At 67.0% G+C, this 16,793-nt stretch overlaps 1 protein-coding gene across 1 annotated transcript in view; it reads right to left on the bottom strand.

Annotated features, from left to right (window-relative positions):
- Positions 1-1,006: 1,006 nt before the first annotated feature.
- Positions 1,007-16,793, bottom strand: part of ZNF469 (zinc finger protein 469) — a 42,688-nt gene continuing 26,901 nt past the window's right edge. The window contains exons 2-3 of the mRNA XM_036087559.2: positions 15,467-15,533; positions 1,007-12,408 (exon numbers count right to left, since the gene is read on the bottom strand). Of these exons, the coding sequence (XP_035943452.2) occupies positions 1,007-12,325 (11,319 nt within the window). The 5' untranslated portion in view covers positions 12,326-12,408; positions 15,467-15,533. The remainder of the gene's footprint in view (positions 12,409-15,466; positions 15,534-16,793) is intronic.

Below are 16,793 nucleotides of genomic sequence, written 5' to 3' on the forward strand. Positions count from 1 at the left end.
CCCGGCCCACAGTGTCCCACTTGGCTGCTCCGACCACGGACCGCGACCCCCGGGGGCTGGAGCCTGCCGGCAGCCGGGGAGCCAGCAAAAGACTTGTCGGGGCCGCCGGTGTCCGTGGGCCATCGTGCGCCTCCCCAGCCGGTTCCCCGCCCAATCCCTCAGGTGAAACGCACCAAGGAAGCCTGAATTCACATTACAACATGAAATAGCACCAGAAATTCAGAGTAAAATTGCTGATACTTGCAGCGGAGAGCTCCTTGTGAGGAGGAAGGCTCTAGAAAGGGCATCGGCAGAGGCCATGGGACTAGGGATGGAGACCCGGCGACGGTGGGAGCCGGCTGGTGAGCAGCGTTCTCCACGTTCCCGACGGGAACCCAGTCCCCAGCGTTCAAGGTGCACCCAGCGTTCAAGGTGCACCGGAGACCAGCGTTTCTGTCAGCAGCCCGGACAGCAGCCGCCACCACCCCGCGGTCAGAGAAGCCTGGTGCGCCCTGGGGGCCCACAAACAGCTCTCACAGGGGACAGCCCTGCCCCCGCACGCGGCCTCGAAACCATTCCAGCAACAGCAGCAAGAAGACTAAGGGGAGCCTGCCGCCACCTGAGCGCAGACAGCCTCGGCTCGCTTCCCTGCTAGATGATGTGGGGGGAGCCCCGTGCAAACCTTCAGATGAGGCGTCTGTGGCCTACCACGCCTGGGCAATGGGGCACATGGGCCGGGGGCGGCCTGCTCTTCGAGTTCTGGTACCGAGAAAAGAGCTGCGTGGTCTCCAAGGGGCTCACCCTCACCTTCCATCTAGAAAGGGACTGCTGTCCACCCCAGGCCCTGCTCAAAGTATCGCAGTCACAGCCCTAACGCCAGACTCAGAGCGCTTGTGTAAGTCAGGCGAATCGCCACGTGGCCCCCGTCCAACACCCTCAGAGGACGGGGCTCGTCAGCATAAACAGGAGCCCCCGCGTGCCGGGCTGCTCCAAGCCCTGCTCCCAGGTACTCACTCGCGGCTATAAGTTACTCGGGAGGGTCCTTCTTTAACGGGATCTTGAAGCTGGTCAGTCTCTGCCCAAAGAGCTGGCTGAGGACGTCGTTCTGGGACGCGGCGGTCCTGCAGGCACGGGGGTCGGCAGGTTCAGCACCGTGGACAGCTCTGTCCCTCCTGGGGGGTCTGTGCAGGGGTCTCCCCTGGGGGCAGGCCTTGCCCTGCCCCTCCTTGCTGCGTCTGCAGTCCCCGTGGGTGTGTCTGGGGCCTGCCTGCCCTTGCTCCGAGTGCTGGGGTGGCATCGTGCTGTTCTGGCTACCGGGCCTGGCCTTGGTGGGGAGCACACGGCTGGGTGTCGCCTGCTTTCGGGGGGCCCGGGGCGGCTTTTCAGGGACCAACCGGGCTCTCCCCAAGCTCCCCACACTGTCACTCCTGCTTGGCCCCGGGGCCCGGCCCTTCCTTTTCTTCTCGCTGACCTCCCCGTCCTCCCTGGTGCCCGGGCTCCCTCGGGGCCCCTGGTCACCGGCTTCCCTTGGCCCCTTGGGAGAGCCCTTGGCTCGAGGAGGGTGCTTGTCTGGGGCGGGGCCCTGGCCTGGGCAGTTGGGCTTGGCTGGAGTGGTGGCCGTCTCACTCTGGAGCTGCCCGCTGGCCGGCTGGGGCTGGCTGCCCCCTGCTGTCTTGGTGCTGTGCCGTGGGCCTCCACCGCCCTGGGAGTTGGGGCTCGGCTTGGCTTTGAGGGTGGTGGGCTTCGGCCTGTCCTCAGTGCCATGGGCTAGCTGTCTGGGTGTCGGACTGGCCGCGACCTTCTTCGGTTGCACCGGGAACCTGGGAGCTTTGCTGGGGGTGAGCAAAGCCGACCTGTCCTTTGACGAACTCCGGCAGCCCCAAGGCTTGATGGCACTGCCCTTGTGGGAGGGGCCCCCTGTGCCCCCCTCAGGCACCGTGTGGCCTGTGGACACCTGCTTCTCCTTCTGGAGCAGGGAGGGGGCTTCCAGGCAATGGTCAGGGGCACTCGGGGTCCTGCGTTTCCCTGAGAATGGGCCAGTAGCCCTCTTTTCCTCTACATCTTGGCCTCTGGCCCCCGGCCGGGGCACAGACCCCCCCAGCGGGAGAGCCTGCTGGAGAAGAGGACCAGGGCTGCCCGGAGAAGCCTCACCTTCGGACCTCCCCAGGGCCCCATCCGACTTGTGGACGCCTTGGCCATCAGCGGAGGCTGCCGGGAAAGGAGACAGAGCTGGGGGCGGCAGTTCCTGGAGGTCAGAGGGCACGTCGCCCCCTGTGACCGGGTGGCCCACGGGCTCTACAGGCCTCTCCGGGGTCCTGGGCTGCCCCTTGGTCGTGCCAGGAGCCACCTCTGGGCAGGGCCGGAGCAGGGCTGCGAGTGACCCCTCGCTCTGGGGGGGGCTGCGGCCCCAGGACAGAGGCCCGTTGGCGCCGGGCGCCACCACCCTGCGCCGTTTGCTGGGCAGGGTGCCCTCGCGGGCCGGCGCCCTCTGGCCAGGGGCGCCAGGCCGCCGCACGCCGCGGAACGTGAAGGGCTGCTGCCCGCCCCGCAGGTGTTTGTCCATGTGGCGGTCGAACTGCTCCTTCTTGGCGAAGGTGTAGTTGCAGGAGCTGCAGACGAAGGAGCGCTTGCTGATGTGCGTGACGTCGGCACAGAGCTCACAGGCGTAGAGCGGGGTGTGCGGCAGCTCCAGTCCCCCCCGCACCCCGTGCGCCCCGCCCAGGTGCGCGCGCAGCGCCTGGGGCTCCGGGTAGACGCGCGGGCACTGGGGGCACAGGTAGACGCGCTGAGGGCTATGTACCGCCAGGTGGCGCTGCAGCTTGAAGGGTTTGGGGAACCGCTTTCCGCAGTGGTGGCAGTCCCGGGACGGGTCTTTGCAGCCCTGGTGCACGGGGAGGGCTTGCAGGAGCGGCTCGCTGCCGGAGCAGGGCTCCGGGGACAGGCTGGGGGACGTCTTGCAGGAGCCGCTGGGAAGACTGCGGTTCCCGCAGGCCGTCGGGCTGCTGTCAGCCAAAGCCCTGTCTGGTGAGTCGTGGGCAGGAACCTTGGGTTTCACCCTCTCCCTCTGGAAGTCCTTCCCAGGCCCTGGCCGTCTCCCGGACGCCTCTGCGGGGCCCCCGCCGGACTTGCCCATCGAGCGTTTGCCCCCACTGGGTCTGGACGCCTGTCCCGTGATGCTGCCCAGGAAGCGAGCGACACTTGGGCCCCCCTCCCAGTCCCCGAGGGGCCCTCGCGCCTGCCCCTTGCGGGCGAACCGCAGGGCGTGCTCCCGCAGGTGCTCGTTGTACATCCAGACGTCGGCGACCTCCCTCAGGCACATGCCGCAGGCCCAGCGCCCCGCCTTGCTCTGCACGTGCTTCTCCTGCAGGTGCTCCCGCAGCAGCTCGCGGGAGCCGAACCTGCGCTCCACACACATGTAGCAGGTGGGGGGTGGCGCGGGGCTGTGGGCCAGCTTGTGGAGGTCCAGCTCGCCCAGGCCGCCGAAGCGCTGGAAACACACCTTGCACTTGTAGGACGCCCTCCTGGCCTTGGCGTGCTGCTCCCTGCCCGGCGCCCCTCCTGCCCCGGCTGCACCCGCCACCCTTGGGCTCTGCGGCTCCTGGGGGCTCACCGTGGCCCCGAAGTCCAGGAAGCTCGCGCTGAGGACACCCACAGAGTCGTCACAGGGCGTCAGGAAGCACAGGTCTCGCACCTCCAGTTTGGCGCTGAGCATCTCAAGGTCCACGGTGTTCCCGGGAAGCCCGCTGTCGTAGCGTTCTTGTTCCAGGTCAGGGGGCTCTGGGCTCTTGTCTCCTAGAGAAGAGGCCATCCCTTCGGCGGGGGCCTGCAGGTCCAGGTCTCGCCAAGAGGCCGGGACCATGTGCAGTTCAGGAATGTTCTCTGACTGGTGGTCCTCGGCGTGGCGGGGGGGCACACCCTCCGCACAGTCCACCTCTGGGTCAGCCTCCAGGGCCCACAGGCTGGGGCTGGGGGCCCAGGGGTCAATGCCAGGCACCTTGCTGCTCAGGAAGCCCTCCAGCAGGAAGGACTCCGGCAGACCCGTGGCCTCGTCACCCCACGGGTCCTCGTGGGAGAGGCAGAGTGAGCCCGAGTCGCTGAGGTCTGTGGGCAGGCGGGTGGAGGCCAGCATGACGCTGCCCCCCACCTCGCCGTGGGGTTCCAGCGGGGGCGGGGCCCTCGGCTTTTTATAGCGCTTGCCGTAGACACGGGGGTTCTTCTTCCGAGTCAAGCGGTCGCCCAGAGGGAAGAGCTGCGAAAAGGAGGCTTCATCATCAAACACACTCAGAGGGTCCCCGAGACCCGGGCTGGGGGCTTCGGGAGTGGCGCCCGCATGCTCCTGGACCCCGACCTGCGCTTCTGGGTTGTGCAGGGGACTCGGGGGGCAGCTGCCAGTCTCCCGAGGGCCTGGGGGGCTTGCGGGGCGTCCGTGCCCCTCCCCGACTCCTTGCCCTGACCCGCTCTCTGCTGCTCTGCGGTCCCCTGCAGGCTCAGTCCCGGCTGCCCACGATAGCTCTTTATAGACATCCGATGTTCCGGCCTCCCTAGGTCCCCAGCACTCCCTGGCCACGGCTGTCTTCTGTCCCCCCGGCCCGTCTCCAGGAGCTGCCCACTGCATCCCCTCCGCACGGGCCATCCAATCCCCGGGTGACCTCTGTGCTGGCGTCTCCTCTGGGTCTGTGTCCACTGTGTTCTTCGTCACCGATGGCCAGGAGGCGTCGGCGTCCGGCTGGGCCCGCGCTGAGAGAGGGCCGCCTGGAGGCCCCGGGGGACTGGCGGTTGTGGTGGATGGACCCCGGCGGCTTCTGTCTGAAATCACACCTGGACAGACTGGAGGACTCCTCGCCTTCCGGAACCTTCTTGCTCTGGGCTTTCTGCCCTTCTCCTGCGACTTCCCCTCCGACTTGCTGGGGACGTCCTCGGGCGCCCTGCCCCGCCGCTGGCTGCCTCTTTTGTCTGCCTGTTTGGGACTGCGCTTGTCCCTCACCAGCCGGCCCTGCTTCCTGGGCTCTGCAGGCCTCATGTCCACTCCCAGCTCGCCCGGGCCTGGGGGGTGTGGCTCCCGGCTGGGGGAGCAGCCTAGGGTGTCCCCCGCACCCAGTCCCCTGGCCGTCTGAGGGCCTGACGCGTCCTCAGAAGCCTCTGCACCCCGGTCAGGACGCGGCCCAATGGCACAGCCGGGACCACTCTGCGCCTGCCTTGGCTTCTTCCCAGGTGCCCTGTGGCTTTCCTTCCCGGGGGGCTGGCACGCCTGGGGCCGGGGGCCGGGCGGGGTGGGGGGTCCCCTGTGCAGCCCGTGCTTCCTGGCTCTGTGGCGGCTCAGGCCCGGCCTGGAGCGGAAGGAGGCTGCGCACACTTCACAGGTCGCAGGCCGCCTGCCGGGGGCCCGGTCCTCCCGGGGGCTAATGTCTGTGGACACAGGCTTCTGTCTGGTGCCCTGCGGACTGAGGGGGTCCCTCTGGGGTGTGCAGTGAACAGTTCTGAGGCTCTGGGGGGAGCTGGGTCTGGAGTCCCGGGCTGTGCTCCTGGGAGATGGGGTTCTGCCCCGGCGGAGCTCTGTGGACGGGCAGGTGACGGCGGGGTCTGTGGTGTCAGCTCCAGGGGCCGTCATGGCTCCAGAGCGGCCGGCCCCTGCCTCGCGTTCCTGGCAGGCCCAGGAATCTGGCCCCGTGGGCCCCCATGTGGAAGGGTCAGCGGGCACAGCGGTGACACCCTGGCCTTCCCTGTTCCCTGGGGGGTCTGGGGAGGCGGGGCCCGTGGGCATCCTGCTGGGGCTGGTGTGGGGTGGGGCTCCCCCGCCGTGGCGGTCTGGATGGTTGACCCCGGGGCCTCTGACTGGCCCCGTGCCATCTGTGGTGGGAACGTCGGGCAGGGCAGGGGCATTCATGGTCCCTCTCGGGGAGGTGGGCCTCCCGGGGGGAGAACAGGTGACAGAGGCAGGACAGCTCCTTGGCTTCTCCTTTCTGGAACTCTCTAGAGGTCCTGACATGCTGCCTTCAGGGCGGTCCTCCCCCTGGGCAGGAGTGAAGACACTGATGAAGCCAGGCTGGCCCGAGGGAGGGTCCTGCAGGGGGCTGTGGTTCCCTAGGAGGGGGTGGTGAGCCAGGCTTTCCTTGAAGCCACAGGGGCTTGTCCTCAAAGATGGGGGAGCTGCTGCAGGTGGCCCGGCCCCAGTGTCTGTGCTGGCTGGGGTGCTGTCGGCCCTTTGCGGAGCGGACTGGGCAGGAGAAGGGGCTGGGAGGGGCTGCGGGCTGGCGGGATCCCCGCAGGACGGAGCGGCTGGCAGCAGCCCCCTCAGCCCACCCGAAGGTCCCGTAGGAGGGTCTTCCTGGGGCAGGGGCTCCAGGCTGAAGGGAATGGAGGTGGCTGCAGAAGCAGGCAAGGGGACACAGGTGGTCAGGTCCCCGATGGGGGGAGCAGGGCTGTCTCCAGCGAGCAGCGGCTGCTTCTCAAGGCCTGGGCTGGCCGCCTCCTCTGAAGTCCGGGCTTCAGGCCCATTTTGGATGTGGGCTGCTACCAAGGCCGGTACCGAAGATTCTGCATCAGGCGAGGTAGGGCTTGGGGTGGCCCAGGCCTCTTTTTGAAGGCCCAAGACAAGGCCGTTTCCCTGGAGCTGTCTCCTTAGCTGGTCCAGGGCAGTCTCAGCATCGGCACTGACCATGAGGAGGTTGTCCAGCCCCACTGGACTCCCCCACTTATCTGGCTGCAGTCTGCTGGCTCTGTCTTGGTCCTCGGGCTTCTCAGCCTGGCCGAGGGAGTCCAGATGTCCATCAGCCTCAGGCCCCAACTGACATCTGGCCGCTGCAGGGACGTCCTGGGTGGGGCTGCAGGCCACGTCCCCACCTTCCACGCTGTCCCCTTCTAGATCTGAGGGCTCACTGCACCGAGGGCTCTGGGTGTCAGCAGGTGGGGGCCCCTGTGAGCCCAGGGCGTCCTCTTCCTTCCCAGCTGCTCTGGCCACCAAGAGCTGCAGTTGACGGAGGGGGCTTGTGGCTGGGTCCTGGGGTCTCCTGCCAGGACTGCTGTTGGGCACGCAGGCAGGACTTGGGGAGGCCCCCACGGCTACAGACTCCTCATTACCCTTAAGGCCAGGGTCCCCCGCCCCAGCGTGGGGGAGGCCTGCTCCTTCTGGCTGGCCTGCCCTGCTTACAGAGTATCCTTTGGGGGCGTCGCTATGACTGATACCACAAGACGGGGTGGCCCCCTGAGGCACCAAGCCAGGTGCCAGATGGGCAAGTGGGCTGCCAAACGCTTCCCGCTCAGGGGGCTCTTGGCAGGGCCCACCTGCCTGTGAGCAGGGAGGCAGCAGCAGGGCGTGGCTTGGCTGCATCTTGGCAGCCCCGTTATTTTTCGGACGTAACGGCTCACGGCTTGGGCTGCACTTGACTAAGCTCCTCACGTGCAGTGGAGGCTTGAACAGCTCCCCAGAGCCGGGCAGAGAGACTTCCGCGTGGACCCTGCAGTCCCCTTCGGGCTTGGGGGGCCCTGTCTCCGAGACTCTGGCTCTCTGTACTGCTTGGAAGTTGCGGTCGGCCCCACTGAGGGTTCCGGGAGCCCCAGACGCCCCTTCTGAACACGCAGTGGGGGAAAGGGCTGCTTCTCCTGGGTGGGGGGAGGGCCACTCCTCCCGGGTGCTCCCTGGCCCCGCTTCCCTGGTGGCCACTGCTGTTTCTGCCCCTTCTGGGCATGGAGTCAACTCCCCAAGGCCGGTGAGGTCGGCCTCGGAGAAGGTGTCCCTGGGGGGCGAGGCGGCCTGGCGGGTGGACAGAAGGGCCCCTGTGCCCGCGTGCGTCCTGCCCACCTGCCCAGCCGCGCAAGGCAGTTCTGGGGCCTCGGGCACCCCTTTACTCTGCAGCTGACTCTCTAATTCGGCGACCAGTCTTTTGATTTCTAACTCATCTTCGGACAGGTTGCCCATAAAAGTGAGGCCACATTCGCTGAGCTTGCCAGGCAGAAATGGAGGGCTGGTGGCCACTGCCCTTTCCCCGGGGCACCTCCTACTGAACGCCTTTTCCCCCAGGAGGTCAGGAAGATGACCCATGTGGCTGGCCAACATTGGGGACTCCTCCAGCAGGGACCAGCTCTTGTTGGGCAGAAGCAGGGAGCATGGCAGCTCTAACTGGGGTCTCCTTGGGGGAGGGTCTGTGCACACCAACAGGGAGTGGGTGTCTCTGCTTCCAGACAGGCTGCTGTAGGCGGGCGGGTCAAATCTGCCCACAGGCAGCCCCGGGAAGAGTGGTGTGGACTCCAAAGTCAGCGGTGATTCGGCTTTGCTGGGGCCCCGGTGGGTGGCGTAGGGTGTACTCCTGGGTGGTTTTGGCTCGAGGGCATTGGTGTCCACACCGTCCTGGAGCAGGCGCGTGCCGCCGGCCGGCGGAGCATCTGGAGCTAAGGGCTTGGAGTAGAGGTCTTCTTGGAGACAGCCAGGCAGGTCTTTGGATCTGAGGAACAATTTGCTAGGGGGGCTGCTGTAGGGCTGGGGCCCCTTTCTGGCAAGTGGAACCCCCACAGGGTCTCCGTTAAGAAGAGCAGGGCCGCAGCCAAGATCAGGGGTCTTCAAAAAGAGGGCACCCGATTCAAGGTAGGCGGTGTCAGCGGCGTGAGTGACCGGCACCAGCAGCTCTCCTGGTGGGTAGGCAGGGGGGTCCTCTGTGTCCCGGGAGGTGGGTGGCTCCGTGCACTGGGTAGTGCCCGGCAGACTCTCATGGGACACCCGGGGGTCCTCTTTGCCTGGCTCCGGTGGCTCCGGGGCTGGGGGGCAGGGGCTCCCCTCCCTACAGGAGGCTGGAGAAGAGCTCGGAGCCTCTCTGGGGAGTTCTGTGGCATCTGGGGGGAGCTCCTCAGCAGTTCTGGGGTGCTTGGTCTCCCCGGGGGAGTCTAGTGCCAGACGGTTCTCCTCTGGGGTCTTGGCGCTGGCAGGAACCTGCAGGAGATGCTTGGAGGCTCCCTCCTCAGGGCTGGGGGAGCCCCCGACCTGGGTGGCTTCCTGCCGCACGACCGTCCTGGGTTTCTGCAGCCCCCCATCCTCCTTGGGACCTGGGGTCACGTCCACTTCCTTCCGCTTCGTGCCTCGGCGCCAGCGCCGGCAGCCCTGGCGGGGCCGGCCTCGGAGATGGGAGCCGTGCGGGTGCGGCCGCGAGCGGTCCTCCTCCTCGGACTCGGAGGCACAGGTGAGCTCTGGGAGCCCCTGCTCTGTGCTGCTGGGCGCCGGCCTCGAGGGTCCCAGGGGGAGGCGCTGGCCTGGCCGCCTGTGGTGCTTGTTCTTCTGCTGAACGATTTTGTGGATGAGCTCCTTGCTCCACGTGCCGCCCCGCAGCCTCCTCCTCCTGGAGTCCTGCCCCGGGGACAGGCGGAGGCGCTGCGAGCTCCTGGTCTCCGCTGGGAGGGCCTGTCTGGCAGGAGCTGCGAGGCTCCTGGCAGCCGGGGTCCTGAGGTCCCGGGGGCGGGGCAGGGGTGCCTCAGCCCCGGGGCCTTTCCTCCTTGGCCTCAGGCAAGCGGCTAGGGGGCCCTTCCGGCTCTTGGTGGAGCTGCAGGTGTCCAGATCTTTTTGCAACAACTTAAACCGCTTCCCTCTCCTCTGCTGGCTGGCCAGGCCAGCCCCGTCGGCCTCCGTGGGTGCTGGGCCCAGGGAGCGGGTTTTGGGCCGGCTGCGGGCCGGGCAGCCTGCATTCCCAGGGCGGGGGGCCTGGGGCTCCTGCAGGGCGGCCTTGCCCGGGAGCGGGGGCTGGGCTTTGTTCTCCGGCATTGTCCCCACCCTGGTCTTGGGGGGCTGCCCGGCACCAGGACCTCTGGGGCCCGAAGGCTCCTCGTCAGTGAAGACGTCGATAAAGCTGCTGTCGATCTCGGGGTTGTCCGACTGGTACCCCAGGCCGTTGAGCGCCTCGGTGATGAGGCTGTCCAGCTTGGCGTCGTCCTCCGGGTCTAGGTCCGCGGCAGGGAGGGGGAAGGGGGTGGTGGCCAGGCCGGGCAGGAAGCTGGTCCTCAGGGGGTCCTCTTTGCTGTCAGCCCGGAGGTCCCCACCTAACAGGAAGGGGCCCGTCTTGGGGTGGCTGAGCAGGCTGGGGTTCCCGCCAGCTGGGGCTTTGGGTGTAGCGGGGGGGCCGGGGAGGCCGTCCTTGGCCCTGGCCAGGAGCGCGCGGCAGAACTGCCGGTGGCCCAGGAAGGCGGCGAGACTGCTGTAGTTCTGGTCACACTGCCGGCAGGTGAGCAACACGTCCAGCTGGTCCAGGCTGGCGCTGCTCAGGGGGAAGTGGTGGGCGGGGTAAGGGGGCGGCTCCCGGGGGAAGCCCTCCAGCCCACCACCGCTGCCCACCTCGGGGCCTGAGCCTGCAAAGGGGGCCTCCTCTAGGCATTTGAAGGTGCCCTCGGCCCCCAGCCCCTCCGCGGCAGGGAAAGGGAAGGCTCCGGCGGGCTCTGGCTGGTAGTGCATGGGGACGGTGTGTGGGGGCTCGGGGGACGGGTAGGGGCTGCTGGTCTCTGGGGGGTGAGCGGGGCCGTGGAAGAAGGCGGGGGGCCCGCGTGGGCCGGGGGCCTGGCTCTCCTCTGAGCTGGGGTTGGCTGGGCTGCCGGATAGCGGGGACAGCGAGGAACAGGAGCTGTTGCTGGCCGTGTTGGTGGCAGGTGAGGGCAGCGGGGACTCGCAGGGAGAGGCGCCCACCACTCTGGGTGGGGGCAGGCCAGGGGTCGCCCGGGGTGAGACCTGGGACTGGGCCACCCCAAAGAACACGGGCTGGGCTCCGGGGTCCTTCAGCCTGTTGTAGGCAAACAGGCCCGGGGAGCCGCCACCGTGCCGGCCTGGGCTGTTTCTCAGAACAGCCACCTTCTCCACGGGCCCGGGAGTCTTGCCGGCAGCACCCAGGGCTCCCTGGCCGCCCCCCTGCCACTCGGGGGCCCCTGCGGGGAAAGGCAGCTGGCTCAGCACCTCCATGCAGTGGGGGCCGGGCCCGGTGGCTGGGAGCACCTGTGGCCAGGGCAGCGGGGGGCTCCGGGGGAGGCCAAGGCGCGGGCCCACGCTGGCCTGGCCTTCAAAGAAGGCGTTCCTGGTGGTGGCTGGGGGGCCCAGGGGAGGCGTGGGGTAAGGGGCTGCAGCAGGGTCCCACAGCTGGGGCAGTCTGGTAGGCAGGGGCCCTGGGGTGGCCAGCTCCGTGTCCAGAGACCCTGGGCTGGTCCCCACTCCGCTGGCCCCAGGGCTGCCATAGGTCTGCCCAGGAAAGTGCCTCTGTGACAGAGAGTTTGGGGGCCCCCTGGGGCTTCCCAGCCTGTCGTCGTGGGCCGAAGGCGGTCTCTCAGGGAGGGCTTTGGTCAGGCTCTTGTGCAAACTGTCTGGAAAGGTGGCTGTGCTCTCCGAGAAGGGGCTGGGGGCTGGGGGAGCAGCACCAGGTTGTGGAGGAGCACAGCCGAGGTCACTGGGGGTGTCAAGGCCGGGCCGGCCAGGGTAGCAGGCTGGCGGTTGGGGAGCAGGCCGGGCAGGCAGGGGGTAGCCTGTGCCCACTGCCTCCTCTGGCCATGCTCCCCTGGGCTGGCCGAAGGCAAACACCAGCGCTCTCTCCCCGTACTCGGGTGGGACTGTGTCCTCGGGGAACGGTTTCGGGCCGGGCCCATGCAGTGCCTGGAAGGGGTACTGGAAGGAGGCCGCCCTGGGGCCGTCCCCTTCGGGAAAGGGCTCCGGCTTGGCCGCAGGGACCTCGAATCTAGCACCTGGGAAGCTGTTCTCGACAGTGGGAGGCCAGCCGTCAGCCCCGCCGGCCTGGAATCCCGAGTAGGAGGCTGGCCTGCTGCCCAGGGGGGCCCTGAGGGGCGGGGGCCCGGAGGTGGCATTCGGTGAGGTATAGTCGGTGGAGGTAAAGCTGGAGGGGGTCTCCTGGAAGCACCTCTGGAAACTGAGCTCTTCTGGGGTAGGTGGGGCCTTCGCCTCTGGGGGCCCGGGGTCCTCGCCCTGTGGGCCCTCAGGAGTCTTGTCCAGAGTGGGTCTGGCCCTTGAGCCGGAGATGTTCAGATTATAGAGCTGCTGGGGGCTACCGTCTGCCCTGCGGGTCTGCTGAGTGACCGCCTGTGTGTGGCTCCTCCCCGGTGGGGCCCGGGGGCTGCCTCCCTTCCCCGGGGGGCTGCTCAGGGACTGGGTTCTCAGGAGCGGGGCCTTGGGCTCCACCTCCCCGGCCTGCCACGGCTGGGATTCTGGAGGCTCCACTGCCTGGGCCCTGCTGCCCGTGGCCTTGGCGGTCCTGCTGGCTGGGGCACCGTCCTCACCGGGGGGCTGGGCAGGGCCCCCCGTGCCACCCGCTGTTTGGCAAGGCTGCAGGTCTCGGGTCATGGTTGGGGGCGGTGCTTGGCGGGGCTGCTCCCCGGGCATGGCCCCTTCTTCTGGGCGCTGGGAGGACGTGGTGGTCTGAGGGGGCCCCTGGAGAAGCCTGTTCTCATGGTCCTGAATGGAGCCTGCAAGGAAAGCACAGGGTGAGGGGGGTGCTCTGGGGGCTGCACAGGAGCCCCTGCCCTAAGGGGAGGCTTCCCTTTGGGGCAGAGAGGGTCAGAGAAGACCCCTGGCTGCCCTCAAACCAGCCCTGCTAGGTCCCGGCCGGGCCACGAGTGGAAGGGCTCGTGTGACACATAAGCCCCCCGACCTGCAGAGCCCCCACAGCGGGGGCCATCGGCATGGCCTGAGAGAAACCCAGGGAGACTGGGGAACAGCCCAGGGAGGAGGATGGGGCCGCCTTCGCCTGCCTGGAGCTGTGGGAACTGAGGAGGTGAGGCTGTGCTCGCAAAGTCTGTCCCTGGCGCGGCTGGCCCTGCCTGGGGGACCCTCTGGTCAGCCCCCAGAGGGTGGGGCCTGCACATGCATTTCCAGGCAGCGCCAGGCTCCGCTGATGCCCCCTGCCTGTGCGTGGAGACCTGCCCAGGGGCTGCCCCACTGAGTAGGGGTGTCATGCCTGATTTGGGGCACAAGCGCCCCTCAGTCTCCTGGGAGGGTGCTGCCCCCAACCCCAGAGATCCCCCCATACCCCATCACCCTCCTAAGCAGCAGCCTCACCCCCTCCTCTGGCCTGCTGCCTGGGGCCCGTCCTCCACTCCCCTTTCCCTCTGGGACTGGGAGACCTTGCGGCAAAGGCTGACGTTTGTCAAATGAATCTGTGATGCTAAGAGTCGCACTGTGCTCCTTCTGAGCTCCGCTGTGGGCTGGGGCACTGAGCACTTTCTTTCAGGTCCTTCTGTTCTCGCGCTGGCTCGGGAGGCCAGAACTGGTACCACGAGCCCTGGGTGATGGGTGAGGAGTGGAGACAGGGGCCTCGGTGCTAGTGGGGGGCACTGGGTCCCTGGGATCCCCACAGGGCCCCATCTCCAGGCTGGGTGGTGCCACACACGGTCCACACACGTGCTCAGGGCCAGGACCCCGGTAGAGCCCCCTGCGCTCCAGAGCGGCGTGGCCTGGGGAGGGGGCAGGGCCCTCCTGGACGTTCCCAGCTCGGCCACTGACCTGCCACGTGACTGCCGGCAAGGCCCTCAGCGTCCCTGCCCCTGGGACATGGTCTCAGTGGAGCCCCCGGCTGGTGCAGAAGACATTGGTGGCTGTGCCCCAAGGGCAGAACGGGCCCCTTGAAGAATGTGTGCTGTTGGTGTGGTTTGCTGACTAGTTGTGTTTCCGCGGAGCCTGGGCCCCAGGTCTGGGGTCTTGCCCAGGTCTGGGGTCCTGCACACAGAGGCTCTCACAGCTGGGGGAAGGTCAGCTCCCACACCCTCGACCTTGTAGGGATGGTTCATGGTGACTCCCCCACCAGGTGGCCCTAAGGTTCAACGGTCACATAAGCTGGCTCGGTGCCTGGTACACGGGGGCACTCCCCAGGGCGGGCCGGCACCTCCCTGAGCCTCAGTTTCCCCTCTGTGCAGGTGCTTCCCAGAAGCTGCCTGGGGTCTGTGGCCCCCCAGGCTGCGGCACCACCTTGGAGCAGGGTGACCTGGGCAACCTATGTGGGTTTTTAAGGGGGAACAGAAGCTGCTGGCCCAACAGCCCACCTCCTTCGGGGCGCACGCATCACTATGAAGGCCAGCACCCCAAGCTCTGCTCAGAAGGCTCCCTCTGGGGCTCTGGGGAGGAGAGGGAATTATTACTCAAGATTCTGCCTTCCCTGTGGAAGGACCGTCCCAGCCTGTCCCCCTGCCAGCAGGCTTGGCCACACGGCTCGATGTGGCCACTAGATGTGAGCAGCAGAGACTCCTGCTACGGCCGGGCATGGACTGCATCCTGCTGCCTTTGCGGAGGCCGAGGTTGCACGCGGCGGCCAGGCTGCTCGGTCATCTCATGGCATCAGGGGGAGCAACCTGGAGAAGGTGGTAGTGGTTTGCTGGTGGGGGTGGCCAGCCTGGGGGCACTCGGGACACAGGCAGGGGCAGGGCGGCTTGGGGCCACGTAGAAAGGGTCCCGTGTCCTGGGAAGGGACCGAGGGAGCTGCGTCAGGTCACAAAGGGCAGCGTGGCCTCTGCAGGATGTGCAGTGGGGCCCGCGGTGAGCCGGCAGCCCACCTGGCCAAGGGTGGCCCTGCCCCTGTGCTCTCTGACCCAGGCCAGGGCAGCTCTCCAGGTACGCCCCCTGGCCGTCGACGACGGGGACACCCCCCAGCCGGAGCGTGGGCCCACTTCCAGGGTGGCGGCCCAGGAGCCAGCCCTGCCCCGACTCGGAGTGGAGGGGCTCTGGCCCGGGGGACCTCCCCTCCTGAGCTTCCCAGACAGCCCAAGGGCAGGACTCAGGCCGCCCCAGACCCAGGCCCAGGGCTTCAACTGCAAAGGGCCTCACAGCCCACGGGATCAGGTGTGTGGATGGGTAAGGGCCTCTGACCTCATGGGCCTTCCTCACAAGCCCCCGAGCCACTGGTCCCTGGGACACTGGTGCGGAGAAGGGGACGGGCCTGGGCCTCCCCATGGCTTCCAGAGATTTCCAGCGGGTGGCAGGTAAGGCCCCGCAGATCCAGGCTCCAAGCCGTGCCCCCCGGCAGGGGGAGCAGGTGGGGGGGGGCCAGTGGGCCCAGCGGCCCTGGCTCAGATCCCTGCCCCATGTTGGCATGCCACCAGCCTTGCTTAGCCTTGGTCTCTCCATCCGTGACCTAGAATCTTCTCAGAGAGTGAAATAAGCCAATACCTCTTCATAAGACATCTAGCAGAAAGTGTGTGCAAACCCACACATTTTCTGGTTAAAACCCTAACTGTTCCATCGCTGGCACAAGCGACATGCAATGAGGACATCGCAGAACGAGGGGCCGGTGTGCCAATGCCCTGCCGTCCACACCCCCTCCCGTGCCCAGGGCTGTGGTTTGAAGCCAGGGGCCAGCCCCCCACGGCGGGGTCCGGGGGAAGGTCCCTTGGGGAGGCAGCGGGCAGCCCTGTTACCGCAAAGTGGGGTGTAGCCGGCCGGGTGTGGTGGGGTGGGATCTGGGGCGGGGCCAAGGGCATCTCCGGAAGGCCCGAGGGACAGCCTGACCGCAGCCAGCTGTCCCCGGCTACGTACCTGGGGAGTCAGGCCGTCAGCTGGGTCGCCGTACAGGTGAATTTCCTGAGGAAGGAGGAGGTCTTGGCTGCCGAGAGAATGGAAAGCGTGTCAGGATCCATGTGGTGCGTGGCTGAGGAGGAGAGCCCCCCTCCCCGCCAGAGGAGCCCCCTGCCCAGCGCCGTGCAGAGCCTGCAGGGCTGCTACCAGGGTCGCAGCGAGATGGGTGAGCTTGAGGGGCTTGGCCCGGGGGTCCCTGCAGGGCTGGCGGTCAGCCACCTGCTTCCCCCCAAGGTTTGAGGAGTATTTTACATTTCCTTCTTTTTTTTTTTTTTTGAAGATTTTATTTATTTATTTGACAGAGAAAGACACAGTGAGAGAGGGAACACAAGCAGGGGGAGTGGGAGAGGGAGAAGCAGGCTCCCCGCAGAGCAGGGAGCCCGATGCGGGGCTCGATCCCAGGACCCTGGGAACATGACCTGAGCTGAAGGCAGACGCTTAACGACTGAGCCACCCAGGTGCCCCTACATTTCCTTCTGCTGTAAATGTGTGCATAGAGGACACATTCATGTGGTTCCCAAACCCGAGACGATGCTCCGAGGTCTGCAGAGAGAAGCCTCGTGCGGAGCCCGGCCCCGTGGGCCCTCTGCCCCAGTCCTGCGGGGTGAGCACTGAAGGCAGATTCTCGTGTCTCCTTCCAGAGTTTCTCGATGCAAATACCAGCAAATACGAGTATCACAACAAAGGATAGTCGGCTACGCTCATCGCTCCCTACTTCCCTTTTGCATTTAACACTGTGTTTTGGAGATCATTCCACGGGACTCCACAAAAATATTCCTGTCTGTCCGTCTGTCTGCTCCTCTCTCCACCCACACACAGCTACGGAATATTCCACGGGATGAAGGGACAGCTCCTTATGCATCCAGCACCGCCCCCCCATGGCCCCTGTAAACAGTAGGACGACAAACAGCCTGCAGGTGAGGCTTGCGGGGTAGAGTCTGAGGAGAGATGGGGGGTCAAAGGGCAAGTACATCTGTGATTTGGAGAGAAGCTGTCAGATCATGGGGATGATGGGCGTAAAATTCAGCCACAAATTCCTTGATTTCGCCTCCCTCCAAACGGTGGAGCCCAATCCCCTCCCCTTCAACGTGGGCTGGGCGTGGAGGCTGGCTAATGCACAGAATATGGGGGAAGGGAGGGTGTTTGGCTCTAGAAATTAGGTCATACGAAGCATTAGGATTCCGCCCTGCTCTCTGTCAGTCGCCCACTTGGGGGCCGCTGCCACCACGTTGCAGGACGCTCAGCAGCCCCGTGGACAGGCCCACGTGCGAGGCACTGAGGTCTCCCG

Source organism: Halichoerus grypus, chromosome 15 (assembly GCF_964656455.1).
Source record: "Halichoerus grypus chromosome 15, mHalGry1.hap1.1, whole genome shotgun sequence".
Taxonomy (NCBI): Eukaryota; Metazoa; Chordata; class Mammalia; order Carnivora; family Phocidae; genus Halichoerus; species Halichoerus grypus.